We start from the raw sequence: 17,108 nt of genomic DNA, 5'->3' as shown, positions 1-17,108 counted from the left end.
CAAGAGTATCAATGGGGTCAGCAGGGTTTGGGGCTGGACTGGAAATCATGGAAAACCACAGCTCTTGGATGGTTTATTCAAGAAAGATCGATGGGATCCGCAGGGTCCGTGGCTTCTAAAACTCGCTATTTTTCCATTATAATAATATATTTCAGAGGAAACTCTGGTTTTGTTTGGGGAATTGTAGAAACTTTGTCATATCTCAGCTGCAAATCGAGCAGGAGCAGCCTATTGACTATGAAATAACGTTTAATTTCTTGCGGAAGTTAGCAGCAAAACCACCCAAACCAGTATATCCACAGCATCTATTTCACGGCACCGTGTGCCACACGGATTTTTATAGCATCTCGGGGTAAAATTTGTGCCGGCAACGAGCCAAGAGCTGCATCGATCGGGAGGTTTGGCCCTTGTTCATCTGCAGCAAAAGGGGCTGGAGGAAGTAATAATGCAGCATTAAGTGCGACGGGGGTTCCTGCCAGGTTAGAAAGCATTAATGGGATGGGGTTTTTTCTCGTAACAAATGGAAAATGTTGATTTTGCTTTAATGATGAGCTGGGAAAGGACCTGGGTTCATCTGACCCTGTTTTGTTGTTTCTATTGATTTTATTTTTTATGCTTTAATTCATGCAAAATGGTTTTATTCACATAACTCTGGGTTTGCTCGGAGAACAAGCCACAGCTTGGGAAGGCAATAAGATAGTTTGTGGGAGGTTTTACTCACATTTTTGGGGTAATTTGGTGGAGTTTTGAAGTCTGTCCCCATCCCGCTGTCAATCCCTGGAGCTGGCAAAAAATCTGGGCTCAAGCTCAGCCCATCTCATCGGGAAACCTCTTTAAACCTTCCAAAGAAGTGGAAATAAGTGCTGCGTTTGGAGCGTTAATATAATGCATTTTGCAGAAGTTTATTTTAAGTAAAACTCCTCTACCTTAGAGTTTTTTCCTTGGGAAACAGATGTCTTGGCCTTATAATATTCAGCTCCAGAGAAAATGCAATTTGGGGAATAAACGGGGCAATGGCAGCGAAGGGAAGGAAAGTGCTGGGGGAATTCTTTTCCCATCCAAAAGTAAAGATGCCACTCGTTATTTTCCCACGTCAGCGTGTAATTAAAAACTGAAGCTTTATGGGGATATTTTGCATTTTCTTTGGTAAAGCTCGTGGTCCTGCAGACCCCAGGAAGGGCAGCTCCGCTCTGAGAGAAAATAAATGCCATTTTTGGCCCATTTTTAGCAGGAGAAGGGGTTTTCTGTGCGCTGCAGAGGGATATTTACCTGCACCGCTATTCTGTATTAAAGTGCAAAAGTGGCAAGCGCAGCTCACAGATGACGTTTCTGTTTTGCTCTATAAATAAGATAAAAGGACTATATGAATTTTTAGCCTTTTGCTGCAGAAAAGGCAAGAAGCCAGACTTTCCATGCAACACCTTGTGTTGCTTCCAGGAAGGTTTATGGGGTTTTTAGGGCCAGATGCTGCTCTGTTGCAAAGCCAGCATGGAAAAAATAAATCAGTTTATGACTGTTCTAGTCAATGAGACTCATTGAAGCTGGGGAGGAGTTTGTTGCTTGATGTTGAGTTGGTTTTCTCACTCTTTTTGCAATGGGAAGATGTGAACCGCATGCAACGGGAGGCTCCAGTGAGGGTCTATTGCAAGGTGGGTTTTTTTGGGGAAAAAGCAGCAAATAAGGCAAGTCTTTTACTCCTTGTGTCTCCAAGATAAAGCTGGATCCTTGCGGAAGCAGAGTAACTGAATTAATTCAATCTGAATTTCCCTTCTGCAGGCAGCGGCGGCTGAAATATAAATTATAGGAGGCTACACGTGCCTTTTTTCTCTTTACTATTAGAGGACTGTCTTAGAAAAGGCTGTAAATGTTTATCCAGCTGCAATGATCCGATTAAGAGTGTAATAACCTCTGCCTGGGTGCTCATTGCTATTCCGGGCAGGTTAAAGCTCCTTAGGGATGGGAGGAACCCTCCCTGCCCACAGGCTGATGCTTTCCCAATGATGCATCGTGTCTTTAGATGGGACGCAGCTCCCAAAAATGTTCCTTTGGCCTCGCCCGGTGTTGGCGGCATCACCCAGGTGCTAGAAGGTAAAATAACAGTGTTAAAAAAGGGAATTTTAAATGTATGTATATACATTTTTAAAATATTTTTCATTTTGGAAGATGCGCTGGTTTTTGGAAGATGCGCCGGTAATAAAAGTGCTTTGAAGAGGGGGGAAAAAACAATCAGTTTTGGGTATTAAGGCCCTTGCTGCTGCCAGCTGGATTAGTTTATGGGAAATAGAGAAAGTCACGCTTGTTCGGGGAAGATGTTTGCTGGCTGATTCACTTTCAGCCCAGTGTTTGGTTCAAAAATAACCCTTCCCTGCGCCTCGAGAGCGAGTTTTTGCCTCTGGGTGAACAATTCCCCGCTGTATGCTGGAGAATGAGCGAGGGGAAGAGCCCGTAACCATCCATAGAAAGGACTCATTATGTCCTTTCCCATCAATAAATCTAGTTTTTGGACAGATGACAGCCCGGCGTTTGTGCTCTTTTAAAACACAACGTCCCGCCGCGAAGCTCCAGGAACTAATACAATGCGATAATTCGGTCGTACCCACCAGTTGGCTCCTTTGCAGGAAAAACTGCTTTTTCCTTTATTTTCCTGCAGGATTAGTAACACATGACTCACCGGGAGGCTTTTCCTTCGCCTCTTGCCCATTTATTTTTAACTCGTGATCCCCTTGGAAGAGTTTCCGAGATCACAGCAGCCGTGTACGCACATTATATGACATAACACAGCGGCGCTGAGGTCACCTCTGTAAAAATAACCCGGGGATGGGCAAGGGCGCTCCCATTTCAATATATATATATTTTTTAATATATTAATCATCCATGCCAGCTTCAGATTCCACTTCGGGGAATCGCTCCTGTCCCGGAATGTGTCAGCTGCTTGTAGGAACGTGCTGAAATCCTGGCTGATGGATTAGTATTTAAACAGAATAAATAAGAATAATTGTAAATATTATTAATTTAATATTTTGTTTATTATTCTTTATTATTATTAATATTTAAATGTTGTATTCCCCCAGCAGAGCCGTGGGCATTTCTTTTTTACAGAGGTGTGATGGGTTGGAGGGGATGATGCCGCCATCCTTGGGGCTCCCTGTGTATCCCTGGCTGGGTTGTATTGGGGAAGAGGCAGGAAAACCAGATTTTTTGGGTGAAAAAAAGAGGCTTTGGGGTGAGATGGGGAAAGCCAAACCCTGGGAAATACAGGCAATTGTTTGCTTTTTAATTAAAAACCCAAAAGCCAAGCAATAGACCGAAACAAGGGCTGGGTTGGAGATGGAGAAATATCTAAAGAAACTTCTATATTCTTCTCTCAGGTGTATGTGTTTTTCTTTTACGTACGTAATTCGGGTCCAGGTCTTCGCTTTGTTTATTCACGTGATAACAAGTGGAGGTTTCGCGCCCCGTGACCTGGTTTCTAACACGAGTTCATTGAGAAGGAGATGATTAAACCCAACTGCTCACAAAATGGTCGTGCAAATCCTCTTAGCTCAGCTGGCGAGTCCGTTTCCACCCCAATTTTATCCCTCTCCCTCCATATAAAAGTTTCCCAGGGATGGATTATGGGATTTCATTCCTTTTTCTCCAGTTATGAGAATAAGGAAAGATGAACCAGGCTTGGGAACCCATGGGGGAAATCGGGCTGGATTTTTAGCCCTTAGGGTCTTTAATATAATGACATATTTTACTCCATGATGTGCATCTTTCCACTTCGGAGCATCTTCCAGCTGGGATGTCAACCCAAGACCACGTGTGACTTAGTCCAAAGCTTTTCTTTCCCCTAAAGCAAGAAATTAAAGGCTCTTTATGAAGCTTATGTTGAGTATCCAGCTGATGTTATATACCAAAGAGATATTATATACCAAAGAGACAATATAGACCAAATATTCAGGTGTTATATGTCAAATCTGCTCCATATGTTTAATTTTATCTTGGAAGAGGAGCTGCTGATGGGGGAAGGCTTTACCATCGCCAACGTGGGAGCAAGAACAAGCCAATAATCGCAGTTTGGAGGAAGAAAAGCCCGGGGAGAGACGATGCTGCTCGGAAGATGTTCATGAGTTGTCATGGGCACGATTCTCCCCGTAGTCATCTCCATGGCGACCTCCGAGCGGAGGGGATGCGAGTCGTGCCATGAGCTTAAACGCTACCCATGGTGTAAATAAATGATGCTTGGAATCATCCAAGAGCTTCGTCCCCAGGGATGACAGAGGTTTTTAGCCAGAGCCTGAGGCAGCTGAGATTGCAAACGTTTTGATTTATGACAAACTGAGATTTGTAGCGTCTCCCCTAAGGTATTTCTAGGGCAGGTACAAGTGCACAATGTACTTGGATGAGACTTGGGTTGTTTTTTTTAATCGCCTTTAGCCAATGGGATTGGAAAACCCAAATAATATTCCTGCTTCTGGCCCAAGATTATGCAACGGGAATGGATACCTGAAGAAATAAAGCTGTGTATAGATAACGAAGTTGAGTTTTGACTGGCATGTGGAGAAGGAAGCATTTTGAAACGAGCTTTTCCCCCGCAACTTGTTTTTGTGGTAAACAACAGCAAACAGAACCATTTAATACATTCTGGAGCTGAGATGTGCCAGTTTTAGGAGCTGAGTGGAGATGCCAGAGCCAACAACTCCCCTAAAGGATTTCTTCTTAATTTTATCTCTTTATCTTTTCCAAAGCAAGTCCCAACGCAGCGCAAATACCATGGCTTGCAGCCTGCGTGGAGAACGCTGGGACAATAAAATTCCTGTTAATTTTGTGCAGAGAGCTGGCATTACAAGGGAAGAAGCCTATGGGGTTTTCAGGGCTTGGGGTTGCTGTCATGTCCAGCAAAAAGCAAAAAAACAAGGGTGAAGAACACACTGCAAAGCATTTTATCTAGTGATGCTTCGAGAAGATGGAGGAAATAGAGGGAATAGAGTGACTGTCAGCAAGTTTGCTGATGACACCAAGCTGGGAGAAGTGGCTGACACGCCAGAGGCTGTGCTGCCATCAGAGACCTGGACAGGCTGGAGAGCTGGGCAGGGAAACATTTAATGAAATAGAACAAGGGCAAGTGTAGAGTCTTGAATCTGGGTAGGAACAACCCCAGGTTCCAGTATAAGTTGGGGAATGACCTATTAGAGAGCAGTGTAGGGGAAAGGGACCTGGGGGTCCTGGGGACAGCAGGGTGACTATGAGCCAGCACTGGGCCCTTCTGGCCAGAAAGCCAATGGTACCTGGGGTGGGTTAGAAGGGGGTGGTCAGTAGGTCAGAGAGGTTCTCCTGCCCCTCTGCTCTGCCCTGGGGAGACCACACCTGGAATATTGTGTCCAGTTGTGGCCCCTCAGTTCCAGCAGGACAGGGAACTGCTGCAGAGAGTCCAGCGCAGGGCAACAAAGATGCTGAAGGGAGTGGAGCATCTCCCGGGTGAGGAAAGGCTGAGGGAGCTGGGGCTCTGGAGCTGGATAAGAGGAGACTGAGGGGGGACTCATTCATGTTTACAGATATCTAAAGGGGGAGTGTCAGGAGGATGGAGCCAGGCTCTTCTCGGTGACAAACAGTGACAGGACAAGGGGCAATGGGTGCAAACTGGAACACAGGAGGTTCCACTTAAATTTGAGAAGAAACTTGTTCCTGGTGAGGGTGGCAGAGCCTGGCCCAGGCTGCCCAGGGGGTTGTGGAGTCTCCTTCTGTGCAGACATTCCAACCCGCCTGGACACCTTCCTGTGTAACCTCATCTGGGTGTTCCTGCTCCATGGGGGGATTGCACTGGATGAGCTTGCCAGGTCCCTTCCAACCCCTCACATTCTGGGATTCTGTAAAAACAAGTTTATAAAATGATCGAACACAAACCTTGTGCTGAGCCCACGTGCGCGAGCAGCACCAGAGGACAAACCCCAGTTGGCCAACAGTGTTTTGCTCCAGTGAGATGTAAAGTGATTTTGTTGTTGTTGTTGTTGTTTTCTCTCTATATAATTATCCGTAAAGCTGCGTCTGGTTGAACTCCACCGTTCCAACGTGCCCTTTTCCCAGCAGCTCCAGTGACCTTGGCCCCCGGCTTGTTTTTCAGCACATTTCTCAGCAAACCCAGAAGGACTCTGGGGAGGGAATAATGATCAAAGCCCAGAAACCAGAGGAAATTAGTTTTGCATTTACAGCGGTGGGTCAGGACCAGCTGTTTATCCTGCGCCGGCAAATTGTTCTCACCGGTCTCAGCACAAGGAGGTTTCCTGCAAGCAAAGCCCCATCCTCAGTCATTAAACAGCAAATAATAATTAGCATTAATAATACAACACAGTTTATTTTATCCCAGGGTGTTTTCTTGTTCATATCCTGGCCTGAAACCTCTGTGCCGTCCAAAATAGCTTTGCGGAATCAATAATCCAAGGAGCTTGTCACGTTAAAAATAAAGAAGCTGGAGCAAAACCTTTGGGATTTGATTTCTCACAAAGTTTATCCTGTTTGGGAACTTAGGGTGATTTTGCTAAGGATTCACTAAGTTGCCCAAAAAAAAGGAAAGTTTGATATAATTATGTCAACTCATCCACTGAGGTTAAATGACATAAGCTGAGAATTGGGGTTTTGTTGCTAATTGCTGGAGTTCTCCTGCACAAATAGCTCTAAAAGGAACATTTTGGGGATTGGGATGGGAATGAAGTTTTGAACGACTCTTTGTGGCAGCTGTTTTTTATCTGAGCTTTCCAAGCTGTTTCCAGGGGGTGATGAGAAAAGCAGATGGAGGAGGTCACGGATTCTTTATCTGGAGAAAAAAGGAGGTCGGCGTCCCTTGAAAAATAAGGAGGGAAAAAAAGGAGGAAATGAAATAACAATAGCAAACCTGGATGCTGTTTTAATTCCAGAAATAGACCGGCTGCCAATGCTTTTCCTGTATTTCTCCTTAGTTCTGGGAGTAGAGAATAGCAATTTATATCTTGAAATAGGTGTCAATGGGGAACCGCACCTGGGGTCTCCACTGCGGCCCCAACCTCATGAGGGAGGGTTCTAATGCCTTTGCCTTTGAATTATTGATCTTAAGATATTAATTATAGACGCTTCTCAGGGTCATTAGGTAGGGCAGGAGGAAGGTGTGCTGACTGAGGAGTTGAATTTCAAGAGGGGAAGGATATTAGAGGTGGTTTAATCACCAACAGTTAAATTCTTAGATGTGCAGAGAACATGGATCCCAATAAAACTGAGATGGAAAAAAACCCAAAACCCTCTGATGCCCACTTTTTGTAAAAAAACACCCCACCTAAGAGCTGGAAATGAGCTAATTTCAGTCTTTAATTCATTAATACAAGTAATAAAGCAGAGGGAAGGTGTGTTGGTCTGTGCGAGGGGATCTCTTCAGGGACTGGAGGTTAATCATAAACCGTGATGTTGCTTTGGGTGAGGAATCATTATCCAGCTTGTTTGCTTTTTTCTTTGTTTTCTTTCCTAAAAAATCAAGTGCCCTCCAGTTGGTTTAGAAGAATTTTCTGGATTCTTCATTGGGCATTTATAATTAACTCAAAGATGCAACCACTCACGTTTTTAATCCATCTACATTCCAGGCAGGGAACAGAGATCTTTCAGTGGTGACCACACATATTTATAATATGCATCTATCTTGGGGTGAACTTCTCTGTTATTCATTGCTTACCCATGTGCTTATCTTGTATTTATTGTGACCCAGCTACTACAAATAACTTGAAGAAGAAGATCCAGCTGAATTTGGCTCAGTTGTGTGCAAACCTGTGTATTTTTTTAATCAATTGATGAACATGTACATTACTTACCATTTAAAGCAGATAATCTCTTTGCTCTCCTGCACCACAGGATGGGTATAATTTGATTTAAAACATAGTAATAGTGTTGAGAGGGGTTTATAAAAATGAGGCAGACGTTTCCCTTTTAATTATCATCTCAGAATTTCATGACTGAGCCTTCAAAATAGACCCAGCTTGGAGCAGAAGAGTCACTGATGTATTTTCTGATTGAATCCCAGGTACTAACATCACTTCTTCCCACCACCAATCTTCCTCTGAACACAAAATATGCCATTTTTAAAGCTGATTTTTGCAGATGATACCACCAAATAGTTTCCAGATGGGCTGAGGCCATCCCTGGGCATGGAGCAAACATCTTCCTTTGGGCTTCAGCTCCCCAAATTCCTCTTGCAAAAAGCCTTTGCAGTGCTGACCTCTGCAGGCGAATACTGCAAGAAACCAGCTGGCTCTAGGCAGCAATAACCTAAATAATGCATAAACCAGGTATTTTGCACATTACTGCTGGCTGTGGGTGGCAGTTGCCTTTTAATAATGCATAAAAATGGGTCATTTCTCTGTCGCTTAGCAAACAGTATTTCGGTGAGGGAAATACTCGGAAATCCCCATTCACTTGGAAGGGGCTGATCTGCTCCCTCCCATGTAGATTTTGTAAATGATTTGCTGGTTGGACAAAGCGCTTTGGAATCAGAGGATCAAGAATATGAAGGAAAAGTGGGCATTTCATGCCCTAAAGCTTTACAAACTGGGAGTCAAAGCCCTTGCCTGGGCTTCCTTTGGAGGGGGGATGGACCAGAAGCCACCTGCAGTTGTGCCCCTAAGACCCCACCTCTAATTAAGGTCTAATTAAGCTCTAATCAACAGTTCCAGGAGGGCCCTCAGGGTTGTGTATGCTGGGTCTCTGGGGGGGTGGAGATGGGGGTCCTGCAGGCCCAGACCTGGTGGCCAAGCCCTCTCGGGGCTGCCACCTACCCCAACTGGGCATGAATGTGTTCCTTGGAGAAAATGGGAGTGATGGTGGCCACAAAATAAAGCACACGGTGGTGGGTTTGGCTGGGGAGAACTTTAATGTGCTCCTGGCCGGGTGTCCCGGGTGTGGGGAAGTGTCGTGGGGCAGAGGGTGGGTGTCTTTCCCTGCAAGGGGTACACTAGGGGTTAATGGGAGCTATGGGGGATCCTTCTCCTTCGCCCTGGATCAACCGGGTTGTGAGAGTGTCCATGCCGCTTCAGACACCGAGGAAGAGATGCCAGAGGGACCCAGAGCCCCACAGAGCGTGGAGACATGCCCCACACCCAGGAAGGATGCTCAGATGCTGAAGGACACCTAGGAAGAGACATCAGAGGGACCCGGAGTCCTGTGAGATGCTGGAGGCACCCAGAGCCCTGCAAGGCTTGGGAATGAGTTTGCTGGGAGCTCCTGGGGTGCAGGGCACCTGGCAGACCCCCCATCCTAGAGCTTGAGTGCTGTGACACGGGGGATGTGGAAGGGACAGGTCTCCTCTGACCCTGTGGAGCTGCAGAAGGAGGAGAAAATATTGTGGAGGTTGAGGAGGAGCCCACATCTCCCACCTCTGCATCCTCCCACCCCACGCCTGCCGCTTACATGAGCCGGTTGCGGATGGGACGGAAATGTTTGGAGAGCCTGATGGCGAAGATGATGTTGGGGATGAGGAAGAAGGTGCAGCAGCCCAGGCTGAACCAGAAAGCGTTCTGCAAGGAGAGAACACAGGAGTCCCCGCTGAGCTGTGTGCGGAGAGGCAGCCCCTGGGGTTTGGGGAGCCTGGAGGTGGCTGGTTGTGGGGTGTCAGGGCTGCTCATGGTCCTGGTTGCCCTGAATTTGCACTGTTTGGTGCTGGGATGCTTTGTGCTGGTCCCCTGCAAACAGACGAGGACAGCATCCTTACCCAGGGATCGGTGATGCGGTCGCATAGGATCACCCGCCCATTGTCCAGGGCCGTGGCGAGCGGCTGGCACGAAGCCACGTCCTCCCTCAGCTGCAACAAGAAATGGAGATGAGGCATAAACCTGTTCCTGGCTTGGGGGGGATGCACTTTGCTGCCCTGGTTCAGCATCCCTGAGGATTGAAGAATCCCCCCCCAGCAAAGACAAGCACCTACCGTCTGCCCAACCCAGTTGAGGTACTGGGCGAAGTACCGGAGCTCCTTCCTGGTGAAGCAGCCGATCTCCTGGGCAGAGGGAAGGCAGCATGGGGGGCAGGCACCGCACTCCCCAAACGCAGCTCCAGCCCCACTCCAGCCAGCTCTGGGCTAACGTCAGACTGGGAAATGAGAGCTGGAGGCTTTGGGTGCCTCTTCCCCTCTTGCAGCGCCCAGTTCTCGTTCTTTCTTTCCGGCTGTGGGGAGTTTTGTACCCCCCGAGGGCTAATCCAGCCCTGACTCACCTGTCGGAGAATCTGCTGGGCTTGCACAGGCAGTTGGGCTTCCACTGAGGCTGTGGTGGCCAGTGTGGTCTTCACCCGCTCCTGGGGAAGGGCAGAGCATCCTCAGAGCACCCAGCAGCATGACGGGTGCCCCAGGGGTGTTGGGAGCAGGACATGCATGTGCTGAGCTTTGAATTGGGTCTGATTATCAGAGGACAGGGAAAGGGGGACCTGCCCTGAGTGGATAAATCTCCTGGCAGGGAGTGGGTAAGATTAAACACCATGGGACAGCTCTGCCAGGGGACACTGAAATGCTGTGAATGCTGCAGGGAGATTTCAGATTTGCAGCAGCAAATTAAGTATTAATAATAAAGGAGGCTGATCCTCCCTGATTGGCATTTTTCCTGGCTCTCCCATTACCCTGTAACTGGCTTCTTAGGGCACTGGCAGGTGGGACTCACAGCCCACCATGTATTTTTCAAAGCTGGAAGAAATCACGCGAGTACCTGGAGGTGCGGTGCCAAGCGGGAGAGGAACCGGACGCTTTCCGCCAGCTTTGCCTGCGGGACAGGGAGGTGAGAAGGCTGGAAAATCCTTGTTTCCCCCCCATTATGAGGACACCGCCAGGAAAATGCTGGCAACACCGCGAGCCCAGCATGGACTCACCACCAAAGCCTCCTGCCATTGCACCGTGGAGTTTTGCATCTGCCACAGGGCCCGGGCCTCGGTGGCCAGCCGTCCTGCCACTGTGCTGTTCCTCTGCAGGGGGACAGCGTGGTGAGGATGTCCCCATGGGTGCACAAACAGCGCCCACAACCCACCTTGCCGCTCACCTGCATTTTCTGCAGCCCCTCGAGGCTTCTCGCCAAGGCAGGGAGGCTGGTCTGCACCACAGGGTTTTTCATCTGGGGGAAGATGGAGTCACCCAAAATCCAAGCCTGGAAGCTTGTTCTACCCACCACAGCAGGGACCGGGGACCTTTGGGCATCTCCTCACCTCCTCCTGGAAGCGCCCGTAGTCCACCTCGTCCACACCGCTGCGGGCGAAGGTCTCCAGGTCCTGCCTGCCCTCGCTGCGGAGGAGCCGCACATCGCCCAGGCGCGCCGTGAAGTCGCCCAGGCGTTTTTGGAAATCAGCCGTGTACTGCAGGGGCAAAACGGGGAGAATGCTGCAGGGTTAGGGCCAGCCGCCTCCATCCCAGTAACCCCAGTAAAGCTCATGCATCCCCATGCTGTTAACGGGAGCTCCGGCCAGCGCCAGCCCTCACCTTGGGGGTTTTTAGGTGCTCATCCAGGTCATAGGACTTATCGAGCTGCAGCACCTCCCACAGCCCCGCGCCACTCTTGCACTCCCTGGAAGGCAAAGGGTCGTTGGCAGCGTGACCCCAAATAAGCCCTTAGGTGTGGGGGGGGCAGAGGTGGCTCCTGCAGCACCCACCGGTACGTGGCGCTGAGGTTGGAATCCCTGCGGAGGTTGAGCTGGCGGGTGAGGTTCATGGATGGCGGCAGGTTCCCGGGGGTGTCGATGAACTGGACCAAATGGGAGGAAAACAAAAGGGTCAGGTGCATATAATCCTAGCAATAATTTTTGGGGTGCTTTGCCCTTGCAGGTACATCCTGGGGTACCAGCCAGAGCTAATCTTGCAGTTTTTTCTGCGATCCCCATTACAGAACCTTGTTGGACGGTGTTCGGACGGGAAGCAGCGGGGACCTCCCTGCGTGTGCCCAGCTGCAGGACAAGCCCTGATCCCATTCCCAACCCTGATCCCAGCCCCATCGCAATGTGTCACTGCCCCTCAGCTCCCCAGGGATCCCCAAACGACCAGATGACAAGGGTTCTGCAGGTAAGAGCGTCATCACCTCAAGCAAATGAACAGCACAAGGGCGATCCCCCGCTGCTGATGCAAATCCTAATCCTAAACTTAATCTTGTGGTTTAGGATGGAGCTTTTCCGCATGGTTTTAGGGGTGAGCACAGAGTGTTTGGAGGCACTTTGGTGCACGCAGGCAGAGATTTATGGACCAACAGGTGGACGTGTGGCGACCCACCTTATAAATTTCTTGATTGACCCAATTCCTGCAAACAAGCGTCTGGATGTTGCCCCCAACCAGGAAGGTGGCGAAAACCAGGAGGATGAGGAGCCAGGAGAACAGGAAAGCCAGGCCCACGCCGCTGAAAAAGAGGGAGAGGAGGTGTCAACAGCAGCTTTACAGACCCGAGTGGGCAGAAAAGCCTGTGGGGACCTGCCCGGCCGGCTGCAGCCCCGCGGGTCCCTGCGCCCGGGCACGCCGGCTCTGCCTGGGAAGGGCCCGCAGGAGCCGGGTGTGCCAGGCAGTGGGGCCGCGGTGCCGGAGCTGCCAGGGAGGAGCCGCTTCTCCCAAACCCGCCGGCGCAGGCGGTGGCTTCAAAAAACCTTTCCGCTTGGCCTGTTCTTCCCTCGGCTTTGCCCCTCTGTTATTTTTTGGGGGGTGTGAGGTGGCAATGGTTCCCCACCCAGGGCATTGAGAGGTGCTTACAGCAGGAGAAACTTAGCGCCGGCTTCTCCTCGGCACTCGTAGTCACTCGGATCCTCCCGCTTGGAGAGCCCGTAGGTCCCCAGGGCCATCCCCGTGACGTTGCAGGCAAGGATGAGGAGGATGATGGAGCACAGCACTGTGCCCGCGATCCACCTGGAGGAAGGAGCGGCAGGGATAGAGGCCTTGAGATACGGGGCTGGGGGCTCAGTGGGGGTTCAGTGCCCATCTCTGCCACACGCCCTGTCCCCTGTGGTGCTCCCCGGTGTCACCTGTAGTGCTCGAAGCGCTCCACCTCCCGCAGGTACGGCCGGCTCCGCTCCTCCGCCTTCCCCAGGGCTTCGCTGGCAGGGCGGGTGTACTCGGGGAGGGGGAAGCTGTCAGCGATGGACTGCACCTTCTCCGTCACGCGGCCCATCTCATCCCGCAGATCTGCAGGGCCAAGGCCATGCTGGAGGGACAGCCGGTCCCTGTTTGCCACCCTACACCCCCAAAATGGGGTTTGCACCATGGAGGGTGTCCCCGCTCACTCTGGCCGTCCCACTCACCCTGGATGAGCTGCGCCATCCTCTCCACAGCCAGTTCCGGGATGGAGTTGAAGGTGCCGTTGCCCTGCAAGGAAAGATGGGGTGCTGAGCGCCTCGTCTGGGTGCCAGACCCACCCTGGCTGCACCCCAACCCCCAAAACCTGGCGAATCATCTCTGCAAAGTCACTTCGGGGTAGACCAGCCAGCGCCTTCAAAACCTTCTCCACTGACGGCACCTTGGGGTGGAAGATAACCTGTGAGTTTTGGGGATGCCAGTGTGGTGATGATGAGGATGAGATGGGGGGTCCAGCGCCCCGTCCCACCTTGCCGTAGTCGGCGCCCAGCTCCAGGCTCTGTGCCCTGCCCAGGACGCTGGCGCAGGACGTGCAGCGCGGGTCATCCAGCAATGCAACCGTGCGCCGCCGCTGTTCCCGCAGCACAGGCTCCAGCTCGGCCCGCGCCGCCGCCAGCTCCCGCACCGTCTTGTCGAGAATCTGTAAATGGTGCAGCGAGGTCTGTAGGTCTTAAAGAGAAAGCCCAGGGCTAGTTCACGCTGCTCCGCTCGGCTGCCCCGGCTCTCTGGCGAGGCTTTAGCACCGGCCCCGCAGGAGAGCCGCGCTCGGCGTTACCTCCAGCCCTGTCCTGCAGCTCTGCCAGCGCCGCATAGGTCATGGCCTTCAGCTGTGCGTGGATGGAGAGACCCACGCTCCGGCTGAGCCCTGTAAGGCATCAAACACCCCGTCAGCATCTCATCCCGGCCAAAAACTCAGGATAGAACGCGCCAGTGCCCGGTGCGGTGCTTACCACCCAGGTCGGAGATGATCTGCTGCCGGGGCACCTCAAACTGGTCCACAACCATCTGCACCCCCTGGCAGGAGAGAGGAGCCGGTCAGCTGGGGGTGGCAGCAGCCAGGAGGGGACCCCACGTTGTCATTTTTAATGCAGCTGCGCAGCCTCTTCTTGCCCCCCAAACTGCTCCGGGAGGGCAGTGTGGCTGTCCCTGTACTGCTGGGGTGGGGTGGCCACTCGGGGACGCACCTGGGGGACGTTGGCAATGTGCTGCCGCAGGGTGTGCAGCGTGGCCGGCACGGCCCTCAGCCCTGGCTCCATCTGTCCCTTCACCCGCTGGCTGGCGACAAAGGCGCAGATGACGCTGGTCCTGCAGGGGACAAGGTGCTGACGGGGCTGCCCGATGAAGCCACCTCAGCCCTATAGGACACAATGTCCCCTCCTGGGGTGAGAGGACCGGTTCATGGGTGCTTTGGAGGGACTCACAGGATGATGAGGGAGGTGAGGGACAGGCAGGTCACCAAGCAGTGGCGGCGGCAGCCCAGAGAGCGCCGGTGGGCACGCAGGCGGCCCCCGCACCGCCGGCGGCTCCGGCAGTAGCAGAAACACATCCCAGCCACCGGCACGGCCACGGTGAAGAGCAGGGCCACCGCGGCACACACCACATAGCCCAGCTCATACTGCACCACCTATGCAACAAGAAAGGTTTGTCACACCCATGCACCCAGCTTTTGGGTGCCCTGTCCTGGGCGGGATCCCCCACCCCACGTCCCAGCTCACCTGTGCCGTCCGCACCGAGCTGGGGTTGTTCAGGGCTGCCCTGAGCAGCTCTGCCGAAGAAACCACGGCATTGGTAAAAAAGGTCCCACCCAATGCACCCCCAACCCTCCCTGGACACGGGGTTTGCAGCCAGTGACACCCGGGTGCTGATGGCACCCATGGTGGGGGGTCCCGGCTCCGGGCTCACCTGTGGGCAGCGGGTTCTGCTGGATGAGATCCAGGCAGCGCCGGACAAGGCCGTAGAGGGGATCGAGCGAGCTGGGCACCCGGTGCAGCGCCGGCACCCGGATCTCAGCGTGCGTGTCGGTGAAGCGGAGCACGCCGCTGGCCAGGTGGCATTGCTGGGTGCCCACGGGACGCAGCAGCGCCCAAGCCAGCAGCAAGCCGGCCGCTCGCATGGTTTCGGCGGCGAGGAGAGAGCCGGGGGGCTCCGTCAGCCTGTGAGCGGGCGCAGGGACATGCCCGGCTCCAGACGGTTCTCTCCGGCTGCAGGAAACCTGCCTGACGGGTCGTCCGCCGCGCACAGCCCAGACGCTGCCGTGGCTTGTTCCCCCGCCGGGCTCCCCGGGGCGGCTGGGCTTGGCGGGGCTGCGTGGAGGCGTCTCCCAAACCATCCCAGGCCTGTTTCGCAACCCCCGGCATCCCTGAGTCACCGCCGCAGGGTCCCCATGGTCAAGGCTGCTCCCAAAATGAGTTGCAAAGCCCACACTGGGGTTTTGGGGAGAAGGACAGGTGGTGAACCCCTTGTTGTCCGGCTGGAGGGGGCTTGTTCCCATAGTAGCCACTTTGGAAAGAGGGATCAGGGATTTGGGCGTTGCTTGGGGGGTGGAAAAGCCCTTGTGGTGCACCCACAGGGCACAACGGCCCTTTGCAAAAGCATTTTGAGGTCCAAGAATGGGCTGGGAAGGAGAAGGCAGAGCAGGGGGGACACATGGAGAGGGACAGTCACCTCCCGCCCACTTGTCAACCATGTGTGAGATGAGTTTTTGGGGCTCAGCCGGTCCCCGAGGCACCCGCAGCACCTTCTCAGGGCCACATCCTGCTCACCAGCACAGCCCGAGCGCTAATTATAGGCTTAGCTGCAAACGAAGGAGGTTCAACCTGATTTCCCCAGCGTGAGGAGGGGGGAACAACCCCCATGTGTGCCCAGACAACCGCGGGGCACCCCAAAAAACGGGTTTCCTGCTCATCTGGGCAAGTCAAGCCGGCCCTTCCCCACCGACGCCTCCGTCCTCCCGGCGTCAACACTAATCCGGGTGGTTTTCCTCCTTCTGGAAAAAAAGGGGATTTTTCTCCCGACTGGAGACGTGTCTTCCCAGGTTGGGCACAGGGCGCTGGTCCCCACCACCCCCTCGAAATTATTTGCTACCGACTGGAAAATCCTGCCCAACCCGGGACAAAACTCCCAGGGCCAGGAAAGCGTGGAGGCTGAAGAGCCATGACATGCACAGTACACACATATATATGTATATATGTATATGTGTCTGCGTACGGCAAAGCAGCCCCAACCGCCCGCACTGGTACTGGGGTGGTGATGGTGATGATGATGCTGGTGATGATTTTCCAGCCCTACAATGATTTTCCAGCCCCACGATTGTTTCCCATCCAACAATTTTCCAACCCCATGATTGTTTCCCATCCCTACGATGATTTTCCAGCCCCACAATTGTTTCCCATGCCAACAATTTTCCATCCCCACGATGATTTCCCATCCCCATGATGATTTTCCAGCCTCAAGACATTTTTCTTCAGCCCCGCCATATTTTCCCACACCAATGATTTCCCATCCCCACAATGATATTTTTTTTCAGGAGGTCATTTCCATGTCCAAGGGTGGCACTGGTGACCCCAACTGGTGGGGATGGAGGGCTTTTGGTACTTTGGGGTTGTTTTTATTCTGCCCCGAGGGGCATCTGCTGTTCCCAGTGTTGTGTGGCCATGCTGGGGAGCCTGTGATGGTCCTTGGGTGGTACTGGTAGGGGATGCTCCCAGTGGGATGGGGGATACTGGTACTGGGGGTGATGGTACAGTGGGTGTCAGTACCAGCATGGAGTGAGGATGCTGGTACTGGGGAGGCTGGTATCAGTGTGGTGCAAGGTGGGGATGCCGGTCCTGGGGCTGTGATGCTGGTTCTGGGGTGACCCAGGGTACTGGGGCAGTGATGCTGGTACCAGCACAGTGGCTGGTGATGCTGACACTGGGAAGGTGATGCTGACACTGGGAAGGTGATGCTGGTACTGGGGCAGCAATGCTGGTTCTGGTACTGGGAAGGTGATTCTTATACTGGGAAAGTGATGCTGATGCTGGGAAGGTGATGCTGG

The 17,108-nt window shown here is 52.4% G+C and overlaps 1 protein-coding gene across 1 annotated transcript; it reads right to left on the bottom strand.

The window, feature by feature from the left end:
- Nucleotides 1-8,843: 8,843 nt before the first annotated feature.
- PROM2 (prominin 2) lies at nt 8,844-15,578 on the bottom strand. Its single transcript, XM_013367904.3, has 23 exons — nt 14,975-15,578; nt 14,788-14,837; nt 14,494-14,696; nt 14,257-14,377; nt 14,023-14,086; nt 13,848-13,937; nt 13,542-13,741; nt 13,380-13,454; nt 13,240-13,303; nt 12,964-13,123; nt 12,695-12,847; nt 12,227-12,350; nt 11,617-11,708; nt 11,447-11,531; nt 11,176-11,322; nt 11,013-11,084; nt 10,846-10,938; nt 10,686-10,739; nt 10,201-10,281; nt 9,917-9,985; nt 9,704-9,793; nt 9,403-9,509; nt 8,844-9,313 (listed from the first exon to the last, which is right to left on the bottom strand). The coding sequence occupies exons 1-23, from the start codon at nt 15,561-15,563 to the stop codon at nt 9,250-9,252; spliced, it is 2,847 nt and encodes a 948-aa protein (XP_013223358.2). The 5' UTR covers nt 15,564-15,578; the 3' UTR covers nt 8,844-9,249.
- Nucleotides 15,579-17,108: the final 1,530 nt, after the last annotated feature.

This window comes from Columba livia, chromosome 25 (genome assembly GCF_036013475.1).
Source record: "Columba livia isolate bColLiv1 breed racing homer chromosome 25, bColLiv1.pat.W.v2, whole genome shotgun sequence".
NCBI lineage: Eukaryota > Metazoa > Chordata > Aves > Columbiformes > Columbidae > Columba > Columba livia.
The sequence above is the reverse complement of the archived record's forward strand: the minus strand, read 5'-3'. Positions and strand labels throughout refer to the sequence as shown.